General features: G+C 43.0%; 1 protein-coding gene across 4 annotated transcripts; it reads right to left on the bottom strand.

The window, feature by feature from the left end:
- Window positions 1–265: 265 nt before the first annotated feature.
- cxxc4 (CXXC finger 4) lies at window positions 266–21,711 on the bottom strand. Of its 4 annotated transcripts, none has more exons than XM_042056999.1 (4): window positions 21,357–21,711; window positions 18,620–19,559; window positions 5,192–5,230; window positions 266–1,457 (listed from the first exon to the last, which is right to left on the bottom strand). In XM_042056999.1, the coding sequence occupies exons 2-4, from the start codon at window positions 19,442–19,444 to the stop codon at window positions 1,413–1,415; spliced, it is 909 nt and encodes a 302-aa protein (XP_041912933.1). In that variant the 5' UTR covers window positions 19,445–19,559; window positions 21,357–21,711; the 3' UTR covers window positions 266–1,412. The 4 variants fall into 4 exon arrangements, with proteins under 4 accessions (XP_041912933.1, XP_041912944.1, XP_041912955.1 ...); XM_042057010.1 differs by lacking the exon at window positions 21,357–21,711 and adding an exon at window positions 20,901–21,145; XM_042057021.1 differs by lacking the exon at window positions 21,357–21,711 and adding an exon at window positions 20,631–20,760.
- Between the last annotated feature and the right edge of the window lie 1,380 nt (window positions 21,712–23,091).

The raw sequence follows: 23,091 nt of genomic DNA, 5'->3' as shown, positions 1-23,091 counted from the left end.
TGGGAACCACTCTCCTCACTATGCGACATTTTAGTATTCTGGGGAAGATGTGACTGAGGATGCAACGAATGCCTGATTTTTTTCTCTTCTTTTTTTGTTTAGGGCTTTTTTTTTTCTTTTGATGTTTCTGGATAATTTGAATAAGAATGAGGAAAAGAATTTTAAAAATGTATAGGTGATCATAATCGATGTTTAATTGTACATGTGAGAATAAAAATTTCCATTATTCATTGACATCAATTTTTTCCACATTTTTGTATCTGTTTTATTATTTTAACACATAAAAGCATCACAACAACAATTTACAAATTCTTTGTAATTTTTAAAACCAAAACACATTTACACATGCAACAATAGGGATTAAGACGATGAGTAACTTATTGAATAATTTAGTTTGGAATGTGTAACTTTGCTTCAGTTCAACAGACTATAGCAGATCAGGTACAGAATTGTGGTGGAAACATATGCACACTCCAATTTTGCAGGATAATCAACCCATAGCTTTGATGCACTTTTAGAGAATGCTGGAAATTTAGATTTTAAATGTTAACTAGAATTCCTTTACTGGTACTTCTAACTACCTTTTAGACAGCTTACTTTCAACCATTTGAATTGCAAAGAAACAAAAAAAGAAAATTTTCAAAAAGGTCAAGCAGCTATTACAAAAAGCTCATAACACCATCGTTCCAAGTTACTAGTCCAACCAAAAGCTTTCTTGTGCTCTAACATGGGATCATTTTAGTTTACACAACAAAAGTGCAACCTGTCAACAAGACAATGTGCCCTGTTCTGTCACATGCTGCACACAGCAAACACAACTAAAATGAAAAGAAAGAGTAAAAAACAACTAGCCTGCCACTGCTGTCTTCTCATGTCCAATCAATTAAGAAACAACATTTTCATGAGAGGGTTCTGAGGCTCTGCGGTAGATGGTGGCACACATCCTTGAGGTGGGCCGACCAGGCCGAAAAAGAGGTATCATTTAATGTGATTAAAAAGCAAACCTGAATGTGATGGCGAGGAATAATCACCTTAAAGATTATTGCTCCAGATCTACAGAGTGTGTTGATAATTAATCCAGGTGGCCTCATGTTATCCTTATTTCATTTGTTATGATTGTCTATTGATTCCTTTATATAAGAATGGCTGCAACTTGCACAGCCACAACACTGAAACACATTCATAGACACCCAAAATATACATTATGATACTGTCAAAAGGTACAATAATTACACAGGAAAGAAAATTACAGAGTTAAACCAACACCATAATGTTTTCTTTTTATCTTTTTTTTCTGTTTATGTCTTCCTTTTCTCCTCCAGTCGAAGTGTTCCATTTCAGGAGCCCACAAGTGCTTCTTGCAGTGAGTCAGAGCCTGACGTGTGTCAGAGTGATGTCACCAGGGTAGGGCCTTAAAAGAACCATCGGAACGCTTCGCCATTATTGACCGGTGTCCTCTGTGGGAGGGACAGACAGAGGAGAGGAGGGGAAGGAGGAAGGGAGAAAATCCAATATTAGTGAAGGGCAGACTGACAGCTGTCACAAAGACCCAAGGTAAACTGAAGAAAAAGTTCAATACACAATCCGGTGAGAGAATCACCTCACCGTTACATTAAGACATGGTGTTGTTAAGGATTCCTTTCATTTTGCAGGTGTGGTTGGGGGCATACCAATGAATCAAGAAAGCACTTAGCTGAGTGATTAGATAGGAAATGTGGGAAACCAAAGCCCCACCCTACCCCATTCCAGAGCTGGATTTAATTTAATCGTAGAGCGACCCAAGGTGAGAGACATTGACTCCCAAACAGACAAAAATAATAATTACGGGGATGAGAAAAAATTACTGTGAATTCCCAAGAAGCAACAATGAGGCATTTAATTGCGGCAGCTCCGACTGCAGTGAGGAGGAACGGCGCGTCATCTCAATTTGAGAATGCGCCAAAGCTGGAGAACAGAGTGACAGCCTCTCCTTTTGCAAAACTAATTTGGCAGTCAGAACATAAAGTACTCAAGTCTCCAGCAATCTCCATGACCAATTAGCACATTTTTGGATTATTTGTGCCATTGACACAAAATACTGCATAGTGATGAGGACAAAAAGTCACTTCACACTATAGCCGAGTGATACCCTTTTGACAGTCAGTATGAATGGTAAGATACATTATACTGACTGAATCACAAGATAACATGTGGGCAAGAGTAAGTTTCAGTTCCAGTGCAAATTAAGTGTTGGAAGTATTTGCAGTATGCACATGCAAAAGAAGCAAACATCATAAACTGATGCTGATGTTTCTGTTTTCCTTGCATGTGCATGCATCAGTCACACCAACAACTGACTTTTTCCTGTAAATAATAATAATAATAAAAAACTGTATAGTGTCCACTGCGGAGCTTGATATTTAGACACTGCAGATGGCATCTTAACAGTCTGAATGACTATCTAAGTTTTTTTATCGGTCTGAATGACTATCAAAGTTTTACAGGTGGAAATCAATGTGGGAAAACAGGGCAAAGTAATGTAAATGAAAAAAGGATCAAGCTCTCTGTTTGCTATTAGCACACAAATAAGCTCCTGCAATTCTATTGGTTCTCCTTACCAAAAGTGCATGGCAACTTAGAATTTGTAATTTATTTATTTATTTATTTATGTATTTATTTATGCAGTCTTCCCTACAGACTGGTACACATAATGTATATTGAAATAAATGGAGAGGATGTAAATTAATATATGTTAAATAAACAATGTAAAAGGAATTGAATCAGTTGCAGGCAAGCACAGGAGATAACATCATCAGCCAAAGCATACAAAACAAATAAACAAAACAACATGACAGTAGCTATTCCATGACTAAGTAATGTAAGATTCTCCCCTCCCCACTGGCAGCAGTACATCTCATAGCTGTGGTGCAGACTCAGACCTTTGGACTTCATAGGGCATCATTTAATTAGCAAGGGTTCATTATCTCAATCAATGGTTTTTCCACTTTAATGAATGTGATTAGCAACTTGTGACTAAGTATTTTGTTATACATTCTTTTAAAAACACAAAATCTATGTAGAAAATAAATTAGTTTGAAACTGCTATTGTTGTTTTCTCTCTATATGTGATGTGATCTGAGAAAACCCTTCACATGGTGCAATTTTACCAACTTATGATTCTGATATACTATCCTAGCAAAATCCAAGATTTTGGGAGGATGGTATCCAGGATTTTTTAGGGGACAGTGTCCAGAATGTTGCTAGGATGGTATCAGAATCTTAAGTTTCACCAGAGGGTTGAAACAGAGCAAAAATCAAGGATTTTTGAGTGCACCATGTGAAGGGTTTTTGTAGATCGCATCACATATATCTATTTCTCTCTTTCTCTCCCTTTCCTGCATTCAACCCTGTTAGGATCTCTAGTGAAGTTCATGTTTGTCGCTTTTAAGGCCCGCCTTTTAGGTTTACTAAATATGAGATACTGACAAGTTATGTTTGCTGTGACCTGATAGTTAACTGGATGTTGAGAGGAAGATAGTTCACCGAATGTTCCACTCATGGGTTCTTTGCCTCTGCCATGTCCATTATTTCTGTATATTGGGACACCTCGGCGACTGTTATCTTACTTATCATCAATATAAGGTCACAATGAGTACGTTTTTAAGGCATATCCAAAATAGCTAAAGAGGTTGTGCAAGGATCTTTTTGAATGTGTCCATTTTTAAATGTAACATTTTAAACTGGACTATAGCTTCTTTTAAAGCAACATGAGTTTGCATAAGCTTAACTTATTTTACACATATTGATGTCTATCTAAAATTGAGTTCCAAAAATGTCTTGTTCTGCTATTTTTGTTTGTTTAGGCAGATATTGTAGTTAGGCAAGCTAGGCTTCTTCTCAACGGACCTAGCCTAGTCAGTCCCTCTTCGGGACAACATGCAGACCCACCTAATGTTATCTAAAAAGCAAAGTTCGATTTTGTGACCAAACAAACAAGAATTTAGATTTTTGATGTGCTACAGATGTGGTTGCATTCATATTGTTCGATATTGAATGGTGCTTTGTGAGTTCTGTAGGCCTCCGGTGGTTTTCAATGCATCCACACAGCACTCTTCCATTGATTGCACTGTTTTCAATACAGCGCCGCATGTGGTACAAAGTGATATTACAATGGAACTGGGCTGGTGCTGGCTTGCAAGCTAACTTTATCTGAGCAACACAGAGCATGGTCGGTTATGATATTATGTCAAAACTGTTGTTTCTTTACATTCTGTTGATATTTATAGATCACATTAAACGTTTTAAATGTAAAAACTCCACATAGCACCTTTAATGCTATTCATTGTTATATGGTAAAGAAAACCATATCGGGCAGATGTGATGACAGTGGAGGCCAAACATTGATTTAAGACATAACTGACACGTGTGTGGCTGAGAAGGAAGGAAGCCTAATGGAGTCCACAGAAAATGAGCTGGTGACCTTGTGAAATGTGACACAAAGTAGGTTGACAGATTGGCTGAGCTCATTTTTTCATGACACAACTGCTGGTAACATTACCCAGCCCAAAGTAAGAAAACCGATCAAATTGTTCAAACTTGTTGAAATAGAGGAAGCTACAGTAGGGTCAACTCAATAAAAGTGTCTTGTATTTTTTGGCTGGCATAACAATGTGTACAAATGCTTATTTTTGAGGAAGAGGATGTTTTCAGGAAGAGTACAATTTTCCCCTTTCTCTAAGGAAAAAAAAACTGATTCATACATAACATGTACGGTTGATATCATAATGCTGAGATGTTTAGAAGATGATACGGCATTATAATACTGGTGATGGGAACTCTTTTTTACCATTGTATCCTTAATTTCTTCTGTTCAATGTAAAATCAAAAAGGTATAGACTTAACAACTTGATGGTAAAAGGTCAATGGAACCAACACTTGCCTAGTTTCCACAACCACAGGCATGAAATGAAGTGGTTTTGGTCAAAATTGTAAGCAAATCATATTAACTGCTCACACTATGCCACAGTCGTTTAAGACGCTGTGCTTCATGTTATACCAACATGTGTAGTATTCATAGATGCATACACACTTGGCTTTGCATGACTACATTTCACAGTGCCAGCAAAACACTTCTGTCTATTCTTAAATAAAAACATGTGTTGCACCCACAGGTAATAATGCTATGGTTATATACCATTAAATATACATTTACCATTATTAAGGGTCTTGGGGGAGAAACTGGAAACTGAAACTGAAACAGAAATTAGGAGTAGCAATGTTATGACAAACATGGCACCCACACACTTAAATAGCTCACTTCCATCTTTACCTAACAATTATTTGAATGTTGGTAAAACTTTTACAAAGGTGCTAATGTAGAGATTTCACAAGGCATTGATAAGATATAAATATCTCATAAAAGCACAGTAAAAAGGAACACAACAGCTTCTCACATAATGGGTGCATCATCACATGCCTAGTTTAACATAAGCATTGTGGTGTCAGTACTTTCTGAAAACTCTAACCTTGTAAGTACTGACATAAGCTCATCATGAGCACATATATCGCTCTTAAATATTGTATGTTATTCATTGGTTACAAATGTGTTACAAAATACAAATTTCATACTATTCATTTGATTTATAGGGAAAATCCTCACATAATGTTGCACCAAAAAGTATTATTTGTAGCAATTTTTCTTTTAAATTGATTGTGCATGTTAAATGTATATAACACAATGAAGCAATAAGTCAATGAAGTATTCTTGAATGATGATCTTGCAGCCTAAAAACATGCACAGTATAGCTATATACAACAATGTAGACGCCAGGGATGCAAAAAAAGAAAGAAAGGGGAGAAAATGTTTATCCCGATCCATATATTCTCACATTGATCAGTCCCCAGAGGAAGTGTGGCTCGCCAGAGACAATAATGACCCTGATGTGTGCGCGCGGCATGTCTCTGTTTTGTTAAGTCCTGCGATATCGATTTGGTTCGGCTCTTGAGTGCTGCTCGGATTCACTCAGGGCTCAGGCTCGGCACACTGCAGTGACCAGGCACAAAGAAGGCTCAATTAGCACAGCTCCACGTCAGCCCGGCCTCTCCTGCGCGCGCCATCAAAATCACTCCATCAACCACCAGGGAGGGAGAGAGAGAGAGCGAGGGAGGGAGAGAGAGGAGGGGGGGGGGGGGCAGGGCGAGGGATTGTGTTACGCGAGGGATCCACAGAGCAACGCTGAGGTTTCACCTCCAATCAAGAGCGGCGCAGGTTGCTGCTCAGCCTGCCGTTAGCACCAGCCAGCCCCAACAACACACAGCTCACCAAAGAGACTAACAGGACCCCCACCACCCAGGTGAAGGAATGAGCAAAATGCAACAGCTATCTTTTCAGTGTTGGAACTTGTTTACAACTGAAGAAAAAAACTAAATAATCATATGTGTAACCAGGACATCAATCAATATCTTACGACGGCCTTACGAGTGAAGCAAATATAAGGAATAGGCTCGGCGTATGTGAGAGATGTTAGTAATCTGGGGGAATGAGGGCAGAATGGGTCCTGAGAGAGCCTGCAGTGTGAGTTATCACTGGGTGCGTCGGGGTCCTGGCTGCCGCTGATGCTGATTGGTGATGGCAGGTGCAGTTAATGGCGGGCCTCGCGTGTCCTGCACTGATTGAGGCGAGGGGAGGGTACGATGGGAGGGGCGGCTGGGTGTCTGAACTGAGATGCTGACTCATAATCTGGCCCTAATTCAAGTGTCTGTTCTGAGGGGGGTTCTGTAGCAACACCTCTCCAACACAGCGCCCTGCAAACCACCACGGTCCTCCTAGAGCCTCCTCTACCCGCCAGTTCCCCTCCATAGCCCTCACCCCTCCTCTTCCTCCTCCTCCCAGAGCCGGCATCATATGGAGCCTGGGCCGGAGATAAACCACTCAAGACGATGAGGATGATAATGGGCAGCGCCGCAGCGCCTCAAATTCAATCAACGGCAGCACGTCAGTGCGGATGAGCGTAAAAGTGAAATATGCTCGCCGGCATGTGTTAAAGACGGCAGGCAGGAGGACTGGAGAAACAACCTCAACCACAACGGCAACTGCTGCAGCGGCAGCCAGCACTAACAGCCACCACAGGATGAAGGAAGAAGAAAAGGAGCAATTAAATAAAGATATAAAGGAAAACCTCCCAGAGCAGCCACAGGACTATTTCCAACAAAATCCCTTTGCCAGGGAAGGGGGTATTTTAACTACAGACTGTGAATAAATTACCCTTTTGAACTCGGGGTGATTGCAAATGTGCTTGCTCCTGTTCACTTGAGACATGTCTGGCACTAACCCTTGCTGCTCTCCACCCTGCCCATCTCTTTACACATTTTCTCTCTCTCTCTCTCTCGCTCGCACATTCTCTTTCTCCCTCTGCCCACCCACTCACTCCCTCTCTCTCTCTCTCTTTCACACACAGACACACACACACACACACACACATCCTTACACACATACACTTTCATGAAAGTTTTAATTCAGTGCAATCAAGGCAGACAGTTTCAGACATGGCTGATTTTTTTTCTCTTTTTCTCCATTACAGTATGCTGGTGGAACCAAGATATAGCATGTGGTGCATCTAAAAATCTGAAGAGAGAGAGAGAGAGAGAGAGAGAGAGAGAGAGAGAGAGAGAGAGAGAGAGAGAAAGAGAGCGAGGGAGAGGCGGGTGTGGCGTTGAGAGACAGGGGCTCATTGTCACCGGGCAGACCTTCTTCTCCTCGCAGGAGGACGATGAATAGCAGTCTGGAGAGTGCGCTGATGTGCTCCAGAATGCTCATTATAACACACGGCCCATACGTTACACTGACATACCCATTATTTATTAACGTATGGGCTGGGAACCAGGCCACCTTCCGAAAAACTGCAATCCTTTGGAGGCAATTCTGACAGGCCTTTCTGAAATAAATAAATAAATAAATCCTCCCTCAACTCTCCCCCCTCGTTCCATTCCTCCCTCTCTTTTTGACACAGGCCCGGTCGTCTGGCTGCCATAATTACAAACACATTTCACACAACGTCTTGACTGCAGCCACACTGAAATTCAAGAACATGGTAAGGTCAGCCAATTTAAGTCTTTTTTAATCTATTGTTTCCCACAATAAATGCCTTATCAGGTGTCTGCGCCTTGACAGAATAAAGCTTGTGTCTCAAATTAGAGCGTTTCAAAGCAAACCTGACAATGACCTTGATGAGTTCTCCTATTTGAGTGAAGACAGACAAAAAAACAGCTAGAAAACTGAGCAAGCAAGTTAGACAGCGAGAAAAGGAAGAACACATCAGAAATAGGCAGGTTGGGATTGTGGGAGCCAGCCAAACATCCAGGGCCTCTCTCCAGCCTGTAAAAGGGGGGAAAAAAAGTTCCACGGGTGCAGTCAGCCCTAACTGATGTGTTATATATTGCCTGTCACTTTATTCTGCGGGAATATTGGGGCGTTGCCGAGCTCAAACCTGGAAGGTATAGCAATCCATCACAGGCTCTTGCAGGGGGAGATCTCATCTCGGAGCTGCTAGCCAATATTCTAGCCACCCCAGCGATGTATAAAAAGGGCCGGCTCAAGGCCGTCACCGTGGACAGACCACTCATCTCTTCCCCTCTCTGCACGCGATTGCCTCAGCCTTGCATCACGCCAGCCACCATCATGCAAACGGCCTCATCTCAGAGGCAGTGGGAGGAAAAAAAAACAACAGGGAAGAAGCTTGCTGCAAGTGATTGAAAGTGCTTATGAAGGCAATGGTGCTGCTTGGAGGAGATGGCTTCGGAGGCTGCATAAGCTATTTGTTGGGGTGAAATTGTTTCCTCTGGTATCAGATGTTTGGCTTGTGGATTAGCTGTGTGTGTTAAGGTCTGTTTGGTAGGCTGTATTTGATACAGTGTTCTGGGTCACTGTATCTGGCTGTGGCCCAAGCCACAATTAAGTATTTAACAATATTGTTCTACAATAGTTCATACAGTATAAATACAATAGTGTCGTTTACCACAGGGATCCAAAATGGTTCATTTGAACATAGAGTGATTTTAAAGGTACTCTGACTCTAAGCGATGCTGGGTAACGTCACTTCTGTTGTCTTTCAAACCAAACAGAGAGCTAGCTCGCTACTTCCTCCCCCTTCTTCCCGTGCTGCTCCACTGCAATTGAAACTCCTAAACGCGCATCTCATCTGTGATTTGCTGGAACAGTTTGTTATGTTTTTATGGGCTAGATTTGCCCAGGTTGTTTTTGAAGCCTGGGCTGTCCACAGAGATTGCAGGTTGTTTTTTTACAGTGTATTCAGGACACAGACAGCTAGCGGTTGGTTAGGTTATGTTTGCAGTAAGTGACATAAAATGTTTTAGCTTAAAAATGTGTGGCATCGCTTAGAGCACCTTTAATGTTGATATGGTTGATAGGTACATTTACCAGTTCTAGAATTCTAGCTTTTTTGGTGACCAACCTGGGGTGGGGTAACTATGGTTCTATTCTGGTGCATTTTGTCAGTTCAAGCATCATATTATAAAAGACTTGTAACCTCAGATTTGCATCTCAAATCTTTCTGGGTGCTGGTGGCTATCAGGAGGTGTCTCTCATTTCCTCAGCATCCTGGGTGCATTTCACCATGGCAATAATACCACATAATGTGTTCCTTGCTATGATACCACTGCAGTGTTCCAGCAGCCTCTTAACACTATTAAACTGAGGTTAGGCTTTTATTATCGCCATAAAAATGTGAAAAAAGAACCTATAGCCTTTTTTAGAGGTCTGAGAATACTATGTAATGAAGTCAAATTGGGTCAGCCAAAACAAAAAAAATACAATGCAAATTGGGACTGGGCATATGAGTGTCACAAATCAAATTTTGTCACGTTTTTATAAATGACGTGCAGTGATTGCAGGTAGTCAGAGCGTGTCTTTTGTTCGATGAGTTTGCAGATCTGAGCTCATCTTGCTGTGCCGTACAGAAGCCCCTGAAGCATGATTAACAAGTGTTAGGGGAGAGGCGTCTACTTAATTTGAGCCACTCATTACCAGCTGATAAAGACGATAACAAGAAAAACAAAAAAAACTGGCCTGCAGGCACATTAATATCACAGAGCCGTCAGGTGATGGGAACAGGAAAGCAGCGTCCCATCCCTGTGGGTACTTCCTCTCTCTATACCCTCTCTCCCTCTCACTGCCACTCCGGTGTGGGGGCTAGCACACGACATGCAAATGTCATCTCCATGCTCTGCGGCGCTCACTTTTGGACACAACAAAGTCCCATGAGGCCAGCCCTCCGACCAGCGCACTGGTATGCCCACGCACATTCTGGCATCTGGTGAACTGAATCCTGGTCCAAGCAAATCAAGCTAAGTGTATTGCGGATGTTCGTGAGTAACAGGGAATTTGTATTTTTTTTTCCTTCTTTTTGCTGACACTGCAAAAGTCCAGAAATGGTGGTGTGCTGTAGAGAGCCAGCGTCTGTGGATGGGGGTGTGGCCACAGGAGAGAGATTAGACATGGGGCAGCGAAGGAAAACGGAATCCATCTCCCTCTCAGAAACATCCTAAAGCTGATTACAGTTTTGGGGACTCTGAGTGTGCATGAGAGAGAGAAAGAGAGATGGAGAGAGAGAGAAAGAAAGAGAGATATGAGTGGGGGGGGGGGGGGGGGGGTTGACGACAGACCGTAGAGCAATTAGCATAGATGCAATACCGTCGCAGTCCTCTGACTTGATATTTGACCTTCTGCGAGAGAGTTGCCAAAAACCACTCTAGAGATCCAGAGCGCCATATGGCATGGTGCCACCAGAGGCCAAGCACTGTGTGTCCCTCTTGGGCCCCCGTATGCAAATGGGGAGAATGTAATTACAGTAGAGTATTCCTATAGGATCTCTACTTTACATGCCTCCTATAGGGGTGGATTTGCATAGAGACTGGACTAGCAAATAGGTCTGGCACTATCAAAAACTCATCTCCCGCATTGTATACCAACTTTAGGATAGCTGGATGGCATTATAGATTAACTATTCTGTCAGCAAATTAAAGCCTGTAATGGGTTCACTTTTTTGGCCATGTGTAACATGTAAAACAAAATCCTGTTTAAAAGGAAAACAAATCTTTTTATATCCAAACCTATACCTAAATTGGTCTGCACTGCACAAAAGGTTCATCACTGTCTGTCCAAGTAGATGAAACGTATGGCCTCTTTCAAGCATGAATTCTAAGTTGACCTTTCCGTTGGAGACCAGCTTTAGCTGTGACCCTTTTGCATCTAACATGTCTTACAAAATGGTTGTTATGATGAATTTGTACTTTCACCTGCATCCAACCTGGAAATTAAAAAGATATATGATCATTTTAAACTTCTACACTTTTGTCATGAACACACAGTAGTGCTAAGTGTGTGACCTTGAGAGGTGTGTATTTGGACATTTTCCTTATTTGCCTTATAAGAAAAGCACAATACTGCTTTCTATATGAAAAAGAGAATTTACAGACCTGAAGTCAAGTGACTGCAACATCAGCCAGCATACATTCAGTGTAACACTGACAAAGTCTAGAAGTGTAATAATGGCAATACATATACAGTAAGAGGCATTTCGGTTAAAAACAGCTGTTCCTTAGGCCCTCGCGTTGTTCTCCTGCCTGGGTCTAGCAGTGAGGGGGATCTCAGGCCCACACAGTGAGGAGGAGGGCGAGAGGCCAGGGCTCCTCCGGAGAGCATTGGCCTCACTGCCACGCCTGGCTGCAGGGTCAAGCCCATGAGCAGTGCCCTTACCACAGGCGCGCTCACCTGCGCCACCTCCCCCCCTCCCATCCATTTCAATTAGCCTTCCCCTCGTGCTCCTCTGTGGCCTGCGCCGTGTCCCTCTCCACATGCTGCAGGCAGACTAATGTGGACAGAGCCCAGGCTCGCAGCAATGTGGACATACGAAAACAAACAAGGAAAGAGATCAGCTTGGGAAGGTCAGCTCTGGAAGAAGGATACTAAGGGGGAAAATGGGGGGGGGGGGGGCTTATCCTGTTTTAATGTATTCCAGGAAGGGAAGAGGGAGGTGAGAGACGGAGGCCAGGTTCGGGGAGATGGGAGCAGGGTCCAGCCCTTTTTTGACCGAGTGGAGCAGGTAGATGGCTCCTCTGGGGGTTTGCTGTGAAAAAAAAAAAAAAAAAGTGCACCTCCCCGGCAGCATACGGCCCTTTTGAGCGACACAGCGTCAGCGCGTCCGTGCGAGCGTGGCGGGGAGCCATGTGGGTGTAGCGAAGCGAGCACCAGCATATTGCCAGCTCTCTGAAATGTTAAATCAAAATGCAAAGTAGGAGAGGGGCCCTCTGCTCTCTCAGCAGACACGCCAGCATATGTGTGGGAGCTCAGAATGGCACTGGGGCCCTAAATGAGGAACACTGATATATTGAGGCATTTTGACACCTTACGAAACCTTATGGTACGACATGTGTGTCTCTGTAATGATGTATATTTATTTACATTTATGCAAGACTATGGATTATCTTGTAGGCTATTTGACCATCTCTAATAGATTGGAACAGATTCAGATTCTGAGTTGTAAAATTTGAGAAATATTCTTTGGCATATACACATTCATGATTCATGGAGTCTATTTTCTTTATTTTTGCTTCATAACAAACAAAAGGCCAAGGCTCTAGAGTCTGAGTTGTATGGAAAGGTATACACTGTGCATAAAAACACCTTTTTCTAAGAGGCACTTAGAAAAGAGAACTTCCTCTCACTCATTTTGCTTAGTCATTCCAGCTCCCCACTGATAGGATGGAGGAGAGGGTTATCATTTGTCAAAACACAACGACTCAACACCCACCGATTGATGCACATCACTTACTCTTTTCAATCCTGTGCACTAAAAGGTTGTTTGTTACCTGACTTCTGTTACATGAAATTGAGGATGCCGAGTGCCTGGACTCAGCGGGGGTCATCATGAAAACTCTCCTGAGTCTGCACGAGAACTTGCGTCACTCTGACATTTTGTAACCCCTGGGTCTCATCGAGAAAAACACTGAAATGCCTCTGCGTGCACTGGCGAGTATCAGATGTTGAGCATAAAATATTCATATTTGAAAGCAGACCCACGGAAGGAGAGGTGGCACGTGTGGAACAGGCAGCTGGACACCAAGACACTTAAGAGTGTTTTTGGACTTCCTCTGTAACTCATGTATCAATATTTCTAACTTTGCTTAACAGACCTGTGCAAAATTATCCATGGTATTTATTGGAACATATTTAATTTCAACTCCTTTAATTTGTATATTGTATATTATGTATATCAAGAGAACTCTGACACTGTTAATATGTTTTTTTCGTTCTAAAACCAGACAATAAATCTCTCCGTCCAGAGTGCTACATTTCACCACACAGACATTTTTTTCCCAACTCTTTTTTTTTTCAAACAGGTTCCCTGTAATGACGAGATACCTTTTAACTTCTCAGCCAGAGCCGGCATCAATTATTTACAGTCATCTGTTTAAAATTTAAAGTGCCACACATTAACGTCCTCCGCACCTGCACTTTCACGCTGTCCACCTCTCTGTTCGCTGCCAGTCCCCTCCCCCCACCGCTGCCCTATGATGCGGCCAATGACAATGAGTCCCCTTTCACCGCTGAACCGAGGATGTTAAATCACACAGGGGCAGGGGAGGCGACAGGCCACGCGCTGTAAGGGCACAGGCCGGCCGCCTCCCATTACGCCTTGGCCTTAATTGGTGGCAGTGGCAAAAACTATAAATTCTTTAACAGCGCCATGGCAGCCTTCACGAGACGCCCTAAGGCCCTGGGAGCCGAACTGCCACTGCAAATGGAAGCTGACAGGAAATCCACAGTGCATGATGCAGTGAGAATGAGAGAATTAAAAAAAAAGAAAGCAAGGGTAAGAAACAGAACCCTCCCGTGCTCTCTAAGCAGCCCAGCGCACCACGCCAGTAGATGTCTACAATTAAGTGGTCTGTGTTGCTGCTCGGGTGGCAAAATCCCATTGTCTTGACAGGAGCTTAAGGTTGCCCTTTTGGTTTGAGACGCATTGCACGTTTCAAGGCCCTGATTTTTTTTGTCTACCCTTTCCCACCCCCCACCCCCCAGACCTCCGTCAAATTAATCTGCAGTTTTAAAGCTTGAATAAATCCAGTAAGTTAGAGATCTGCAGATCTAAAGGCTGCCTGTCCCTTAGGCCTCTCGCATCTCTCTACCAGTCTCTCCTCCCCCCCTTTCACCCCCACTCCTCAGCCTGCGGAGATTGGCTGGGAGCACTCGCCGTTATCTCCAGGGAAGCAAAGGTTGGGGGAGGGAGGAGGAGGGAAGGCCACAGATTCATCCTTATCTATTCTGAGCACACCTAAAACAAATTAGACCTGGCCAGCGTCGTTTATTTGGCTCCTGAGCTCTCATTAAGAGACGTCTCCTGCCATCTACTCAAGGTCCTGCCACCCCACCATTTTTGAGGAGGGGGAGAGTGTGAGTTTTTTTCAGTTCCAAATGAAATTAAAAATGGGCAGCCAGCCTAGCCATTCTCCTTATTATGAATACAATTTCAGCATAGCACAAAGAAGACAGCTACTCAGGTTTTTTTTAGCTCCATCCCCCTTTTTCTTTAACATATTTAAAAACTTGATGCATTTTGCAGTACTTGTTAATTGTCTTAAATTTCAAGGGCCTATATTCAATTGCATACAACCTAAATGGTTTTCTCTCTAGCCACACCATAACACTGTCAGTCATATCAGCACCCCCCTGGTTGTTGCTTGCCAAGGCTATACTATCATGTCCTTTGAGACCTTTGTGCTGTCGAATAATGCAGAAGTTTTTTCCAATGTGCTCACCTCTGTGGAAACTTGGAACAGAAATCTGTAATATGTGTCTTATTGTCTTTCAAACATGTGACAGGGGATGGTTGTGCAGATATTCATCTGTCAGCATTTGACAACACGAAGCCTGGGTTGAGTAGCAGTGTCTAGAGGACTGCAGAATTCAGATATTTCGAAATTCTTAAAGGATTCCATGGTTGGTATGAGGTAAAAAAAATGTCTGTCAAGAAATTAGATGGAACTACTGATAGTGGCATTGAAAGCAGACATACTTGATTGCAGACCTTCAGAGGAGTCTGTGCTTAGGCTAGAGAGTAGATTTTGTGTCGATATGAAGATGTAGACAGATATGGACAGTTGAGATAGAGAGGGTGAAAAAAAAAAGCTATTTCACTTTTAAGGAAAAGGTCATCAGGACCAAATCAGGACATCCCGAGTGGAACGGCATGCATATTTCATATCCACTGCTACCTCTCTCTTCTACTTTATGCACATTGTTGAATGCTGCCACCCTCCCATTCACCACCAGCTGTTTCCCATCACCATGAGTGACATTGGAAGGCTCACTAGCAACTCAACCCACTCCACTAAGAGACACTTCAGCTACATTCACTTGAACAACCAACAGGTTTAAAAGTAATTTACTATGAAAATGATGTTATGCTGAATATCAGTATGTATATGATTGATTGATAAATTTCGGTCTTTGTGTCTTCGGTCTTAAATGTTATAACAGTGTGAAATAGCTTCTAATGTTTGAACTGCCAATGACCCAATAACTTTATATGGTATGGTTAAATTAAGCATGCATTTATGCAGTAGCATCTTGTTTTTTTTATATACACCTCTACAGTATATACACCTCAAGAGCAAGATTTTAACATTATAGCTGTATACCATGTTTTGGTCTTCACTAATTCAGTACTTGCACAGTGTATGTATGTCAAGAGGATCACCTGATATGAAAAAGGAAAGGAGATCACATAGCCTCGGGTCATGTGTACACTTAATGCATTTAAATACATCTGGGGGGAAATGTATAACTGGGCTTCATGGAACCCCATCTTAGATGCAAGCTTTTCTGTTGGACATATGAAGTACATTGCTCTTTCACTATATGGATTGAAAGAATGACAGGCACACATAAACACCTACATCCCCCCCCTTACACACACACACACACACACACACACACACACACGCACACACACACACACACACACACAGTTAGCCCAAACCCAAGGAGAAGCAAAACAGAGACCTGTGTGCTTACCACTCGGCCCAAGGCAGGCAGAGGTAACTGCTCTGGAAATGTTAGGTTAGATGAGATGCCTCCGCTAGACTAATCCATTCTGGGGCCTGTGAGCCTGCCGCACAACTGCACAGCAGTGACACGGGGCAATCCCCCAAGGTCTTGCATTAGCGCTCTAAATTAAAGGGGGTATTAGATTAAATTGGCTCTCCGATTTCAGGGGTGTGAGTAAAATTCTGATTTGCATTTTCCACTGCTGCTTAAGATATAATTAGTTCAGGGTGATTCCCTAGTGGAAAACACTGACAGCCAAATCTTACTGGCTGCTGGTAGCTTAACAGCTCCTGCAAGGCAAAAGGTACAATCTGCTAATGTTTACATGTTGGTGTGTGCATGTGTGTGGGTGTCTGCTCATAGGAGAGCGAGGTCTCTGCGTCTTTCACAGTGTGCCTATGCCTTGGCCACATGTGTCTGGGTGTGTGTGTGCTTCTGTACGTGTGTGAGAAATGAAAACAGCATGTATGTGAGACTGGCTGTGTGGGCTGGGAATTGTAATAAGCCCCTTGGCAAACTAAGCTCTGCCTGCTTCCTTCACCCCAAGCAGAACACCTTATATGATGGCATCATGGCCAGCCCTGTTTGTTGCACTGAGCACATATGGTGTCTCACAGGGCGGGGAATCTTGCGCCGGATATGAAAATAGTAAGATGTTTGCCAAAGTGTGAGCAGGCAGATAACTTCACACCTTCACACTTCTTAGAGCCTCAGCAAATTTCCTCTGCACTTCGTTCTATAATTACAGAACAGACAAATAATAATTATCAGGCAGGGCAACCTATGATATAAATTATAGCACCCAGTCAACTAGTAATTTCTTAAAAAGCAAGTTTGGATGTGTTTTGGTGTGCCCCTTGTTTCCTCACTTCCCTCATAGTAAATTCAGATATCTTAGAAAATGGATGTTTTCCAAGACAAAGCCAACCCTGTATTAGGCATGCACCAGGCTCTTCCTGGACACCTGTTTGAAACACCTGTTAGTGCATGATATATGAAGTAAACATCAAATGAGCTTCCCATTAGCCCGCCTGGCGAGCACTCCACTAGGCACCACCTGTAACCTTTACATGTAAAAACATGCAGATGTTTTTTAGCGGGAACGCAGGGCTTGTGCCATTTATTCTCTTTTTACACCACACTCCCGTCCAGCTGTCTTTTTCATAATTTATATAGACTATCCAGGATATATACCAGCAACCCACCAAACACAAGGTAAAAACCACAAGTTCCTTAAAGCTAAGGCAAGCAGTGATGCTAATGAGCAGTGCTGTGGGGTGACGTCTCGGCACTGTGTTTACTCTATGAACTGAGCTCCAGAACAAGCTGTGCATTCTAATGGGAAGGAGACCAGTAATCATTTTGCACTTCAATACCAGTATTTTCTCCATAGCAGGAGGAAGGAAGAGGCAGAGTGGTATTCAATTAAAAGAAATGGATGGAAAAATCACACCAAGCTCCAGGCCATCACGTTCACAACAAATCACATGTGCAATTGGTGTACAACTTTGCTATTAATAAATTAATGGGCTTGAAAATTGGAATTGCTATTGATATGTGCAACCCTAATACACAATTTTATTCCACACATCAGTAGTTGAGTAGTTAAGTGAATGTGTGTACAAACTACTTAACATAACCACAGACTTGACCAAAAAGTTAAACCCTAGTAAGTGACCTTCATAATCAACACAGAAGCGCCAACATGTTCAACTCTACAGCAACAGAAACAACATATCAGCAAGTGAGACCCTCGATTGCTGGCATTGCACATAGAAACTTGTCCCTAGAAGTTGTTGTGTGTATTGCATATGGGAGAACAATATCTAAACGGTTTTCTGAAAATAGATACTATCCTTTGTGCATTAACACCAACATAGGCATACAAAATGCTGGACTCAGCAAAGAACTCAAATATTTAATTGAGCAAACTATCTATGTCTTCATGACTCAGGACATGGATTTCTGTATTTTCTCTGAAGGAATGGACAAATTCTAGGCCTGTTTCCATACAGTATGGCTGAAATCTAGACTTTCCACTGAGGGGGGTTAGGGGAACTGGCAGCAGCAATCTTAGCCATCGCTCTGAGCGTCTCATGGTGGTCGGGGCTTGTGGGATATTGATTCACCCCCGTCCAGAGACGGTTTCCATAATTGGTTAAAATGACCAAGTGCAGAGAGGGATGGCTCTCTGCTGAAAACCATTTCCCAGCTCAGCTTGGAATGGAGCCAAGCCTGGGGTTGTTCGGATGCGTTCCAGCCCCAGCCTGACTGGCAGCAATTAGGGGTGTCTGAGCCAAGCTCAGCTTGCGCTCCGCACAAACACCCCTAATTACTGCCAATTAGGCTAGGCGGGTAGGCAGATTTGAGAAGCCGGGGGGATGTTCAGGCATGGGTGGGCATGGAAACAATTTTCAAGGGCTTAGAACGTGACTGGAAGAAAAGGTTAATGCTTTAGAGTGCAGGGGGATAATAACAAAAGAAAAAAAGGGGGAAGTGCAGCCCCAGTCTCACCTCCAGCGACGAGCCCGGCTTCTTCTTCAGCTCCTCACATTTCCTAAATTTGCAGATCTGGTGGCCCGTTTTGCGGTTCCGACAACTGCTGCACACCCCGCAGTTGATTAGCCTCCTGCAGGGCGCGCAGACCCCACACCTTTTCCTTTTCTTCTTGGCTGGGTTTCCACTGGATGCCGAGGAATTATTCTGTGGGCAGTCTGCCAGATTGGCAATTTGAAACGCACTGTCTGTAACGGCTGCTGAGGCTGCGGGGGAGTGAAGGGCTGTCATGACGATGACCCCGGGAGGTAATGAGATGCCCCCTAAAGCCGGAATAGCGGAAAAAGTTCCAACGCGTTCCGGGAGATTCATTATCTCTGCTTCAGCAGCGCCGCATTTCAGCTTGTTCATGCATTCTCCTGCTAAAGGTCTGCAGTGTTCGGGGGATAAGGTAGAGAGGAAATTATTATTTGCCATTTGCAGCGTCTCTGGCGACACGCCAGGCTTCCCCGGCCTCTGGGAGTCATTTCTGTGCATGCTGGTCCTATTAGGGTTTATTGCCGCTGATTTCCTTCCCCAGAGCATGGCGTTATCACAGTTCCAAGGGGACACGCCGATTCTGGCACTGGGAAAAATTGGCGTTGTGATGCGGGCGATTTTTGCAGTCTGTGGAAATGCCCCATTGTTTTTATAAAAGTTTGCAAAAGACCTGTACCTTTCCATTTCTGCATTGTAATCCAACAGCTGGCTTAATCCACCATCCTGAAGATTATCCTTTTGCAAGAGAGACACGTCAGCATTCTGTCCATTCTCAATGCAAAGTGGATTGTTTATATTTGACATGGCTGATGGTAGTTTTCAAGCGGCTTGGAAGTAAAGTCTAAGGTTGAGTTGGCCTTCGTCTAGCTGAAGCTGGTTATGAACAATACGTTACCATCCTGGTTTATCCTCTCCGGTACTAAAACAAGAAAACAACAATTACAGGTGCAACCGACAAACATCCCCCATCACCCCCAACCCAGCATTTCTCCAAGTTATGGAAGAGATAAGAGCTCAGCTGGCATTTCATTTATTTTTCCTGACTGCTTTTTTTAATGAAATGTATCTCACATTCTAGAGGCTGATGCTTATCTGGTGACAATAATATGATACCTGTGACACATGAACGTGACACTGTAATAGGAAACAAAAATTAGTACGCTTGAAAAGATACTTGAAGTGCCAAGCCAGGCATTCAAGAATGTACTGTAGAATGACAAGAGTTTGAGACTGAATCAGCATTACTTGCTGCAATCAAGGATTGTATGACAGAGTTAAGTATACCTGCACACTTGGTGTGCATGAGTAGCATAATCACCTAGTAGTTAATGTGAACAGAAAGAACATTAAAAATAAACTTAATAGGGCTTGAATAAATCCAAGTAAATAAGACCAATAGCATCCAGCTCTGGAAACTTGCAGCAGACACACCAAAACAAAGACATGCAATATGACTGGTACAGTAAATGGCACCTTAGTATTCACAAACAGCACTGCTATTCCAAAACCTACAGGCGATTTGCCTTCGATGTACATGCACCTCATTCAGGCTTTTTAGAGACCACCTGGTATTCATTCATTGCCATCTCTATTACATTTCCTCAATGGCATGGAGATAGCCACTGGTGAATTTCAACCTCTTCAAGCCCCAGACCCGACAACTGTAGTGTCAGCTGCCTTAGGGGGACTCCATTTCCCCTCCTCCAGTCTGTCTGGATCTTGTTTCCACAGATAAAAGCCCATTAGACTGCTAGCATTACCTTTTTCTGGGGCTCTTATTCTTTTTAATTGCTAAAACCGATCCATTTTCAGAACACTACAGCATTTCAAATCACTTCCATGCAAGAGCCCAACAGCTGGCTCAGAGATGAATTATAAATATGCGGACAGGAACTAGTGAGACCAGGCTACTGGGTGGCCTTAGGAAGCTCTGTGAATAATTCAACACATGCAAAATATTAATATTACTTTTAGTGAAAATATATCCCACATAAATTGGTCTCCACAAAATACTCACACACCATATGACTGAAGTATTGATGCTATTCTTTCATATTATCCATCAATAAACACTAATAGTCCGGAACTGGAAGTAAAATGCCCATTTAGTCTAGCTAAGCCATAAAAACTACACATTTACAAATAGAGTAAACAAAATAGAGCTTATTTTTCTAAACAAACCCATGCTATTTCTATATGTCTATACAAGCATGTGCTCTGCATCCACCGAGAATATACAATCCTAGTAAACAAAACCTACGTGGGCTTAATGATCGGCCCTCCTCCGGGTCATTATTACTTAATCAATTCACCCCATGAGCAAAATACGCAGCCGCGGGCAATCAAGTCACGGCTATCGATTTTCAGGCTGTAAACAAAGTTTAGAGGAACCGAAATGTTCGATACTTAGGGGAGACAGAGGGAGGGCGAAAGTACTGCGCGTCCCGATGACGAGCCCTTATGCTGCTGCACCACCGTGCCATTAATTACGCCGCGTCTGGTCTGTCGGAGACATTCAGATCAAAGGTCATGTACAGAAAATCCGAGGAGGGGTCTGAACGGTGCGAATAAACCGATAAAATTAATCCGCCTGCGCCCAGATCACTTTGACGCCGGCATAACCCACGTAAAAGAAAAAAGGAAAAAGGTAAAGCGGGTAGTCAGAAAGCATGCAAATCTGACGCTTGACAGTGGAAAATGGAAGAGCATCACCTACCAGATTCCTGGTGAGAACAGATTCCAGACGCTAGCAGTCTGCCGATATAAAGCAGCACATTACTGCTTAGCGTAATGAAGAAAAATAAGATACAAGATATAGGAGCACTCTGTCTCACACACACACACATACACAATGCTCAAAACAAAAGAACCATTTTAACGACTTCTGTGTCGGAAAACAAAAGTACAAAAAACAGCGGTAGTTTAAAAACAGCTTTCTTGAGCGCCACAGCGCCGTGGGGAAAAATATCGAAGGGTTAGGTGTTTCCTCTTGGTCCGGGGTGTATTGTGTGGCTGCCTAGTGTTTGCTCGGTCCGTGTCTCCTGTCGCTGTGTGTGGCTGATTGGTGCTGAGGTGAGGAAGCTGGGATGTGGACACCTACTGATCATTGGCTGGAAATTACTATAGAAACATGAGGAGCACTCGGGAGGGGGATGGCTCAGGGCTTTCTGCTGGGAAATAGCTATGGGAAGCTGCGTCTTAACCTTTTTCGCCGTGCTTTACACTTGTTATTATTTTTGTTCGTGCACATGACGGACCGTTTCGAAAGACTCGTCATATTTAAGGATGCGTCTACTAATAGGGATTTCGCGGTTCGTGAGGGGGGGGGGGAAACTTGTCAAATTAATTAGAGTAGAGGCGTTGAGTGATTAAGATAAAATGCTCCAACAGGGGATTTTTTCTCGCGGCAGAACGACAGCCATAATTACAGGGACCTGCGTGCACGACCGCGGGGATTCATCATTATTATAAATCCTCCCCGATAGCCACGGACGTCAGCACACTGGAAGCGAGATCACACTAGCTTGCCTTGTATTTATCATGTCAACGCGTGGCACACAAATAGATTCATGCACTGAATTTTGAAATTTGTCCATGAAGTTTTGTGTAAAGGAGTCTTTTTTTAGCACAAGTTGGGAATTGATTGATTATAGCCGAGTGTTCATTCACATTTTGTCAGTTGTTGAATTTATGTAAAATTGTTTACATATAGCCTGTAGAAAAGTATGTGGATGTGCTGGAAGTCCAAATGTCCATGAATCCGTCTAGAATCAATTCTGCACAGCACAGTGTCAGTCTCTCTCTCAGCAATGATTGGCATTTTAAATGTACCAGCTCTAGCACTGAGTATTGGCCTAACTATTATGACTGTGATGTAAGTCCATTGAGTGAGTTATTATTGCCAAAACAGTGAAACACAGCCCATACAGTTTCCCTACTCCACTATACTATACACATAGTATAGTGGAGTAGGGAAAAGGCAACTATCAAGACATAAAACATTTATTTAAAAAAAAAAAAGTTCAATCAGTGAAAAGGCATTTAATAAGACCGCCATTAAAACGTTGATTTTTCCCCCCACAGCAGCCAGATGCAGCCACATTAGCAGAAAGCTGACTTTATGCATCATATCTATACGGGCCCATTATTATATAATTTAATTGTTTGTGTGTGTGGAGAGGCAGGTGTGCCCTGGTACCAAACTTGGATATTATATCCAGAAGACTGTTCTCAGACCTATGAATGCATTAAAACCAGCTTTCAAGTTGTCAATCTGACAAGGGTGAAATAACGCTTTATAGGCCCAAATGATCCTAAATTGCTTGCAGCATCCTTAAAACGGCAGTGGTTGTGGTGGTAGTGGTGGTGGGGTGGCATCTAGGAAGCATGCAACATCCTTGCACATACTGTACCACCAGAAGCCCATTGGCACTGATTAAGTTAGCTAACAT

Source organism: Alosa sapidissima, chromosome 1, assembly GCF_018492685.1.
Source record: "Alosa sapidissima isolate fAloSap1 chromosome 1, fAloSap1.pri, whole genome shotgun sequence".
Taxonomy (NCBI): Eukaryota; Metazoa; Chordata; class Actinopteri; order Clupeiformes; family Clupeidae; genus Alosa; species Alosa sapidissima.
Note: the sequence above shows the minus strand (reverse complement) of the source record. Positions and strands in the feature narration are given on the sequence as shown.

What these genes read in the sequence shown, in the direction of transcription:
- cxxc4 (XM_042056999.1), bottom strand. Translation starts at nt 19,444, where the DNA reads ATGTCAAATATAAACAATCCACTTTGCATTGAGAATGGACAGAATGCT. An exon ending in AGCCGGGCTCGTCGCTGGAG is followed by an intron (nt 5,231 to 18,619) that starts GTGAGACTGGGG and finishes TTTCTGTTTCAG; the next exon opens with TTTCAGTTTCCAGTTTCTCC. An exon ending in CCCCAAGACCCTTAATAATG is followed by an intron (nt 1,458 to 5,191) that starts GTAAATGTATAT and finishes TCCCTCCCACAG; the next exon opens with AGGACACCGGTCAATAATGG.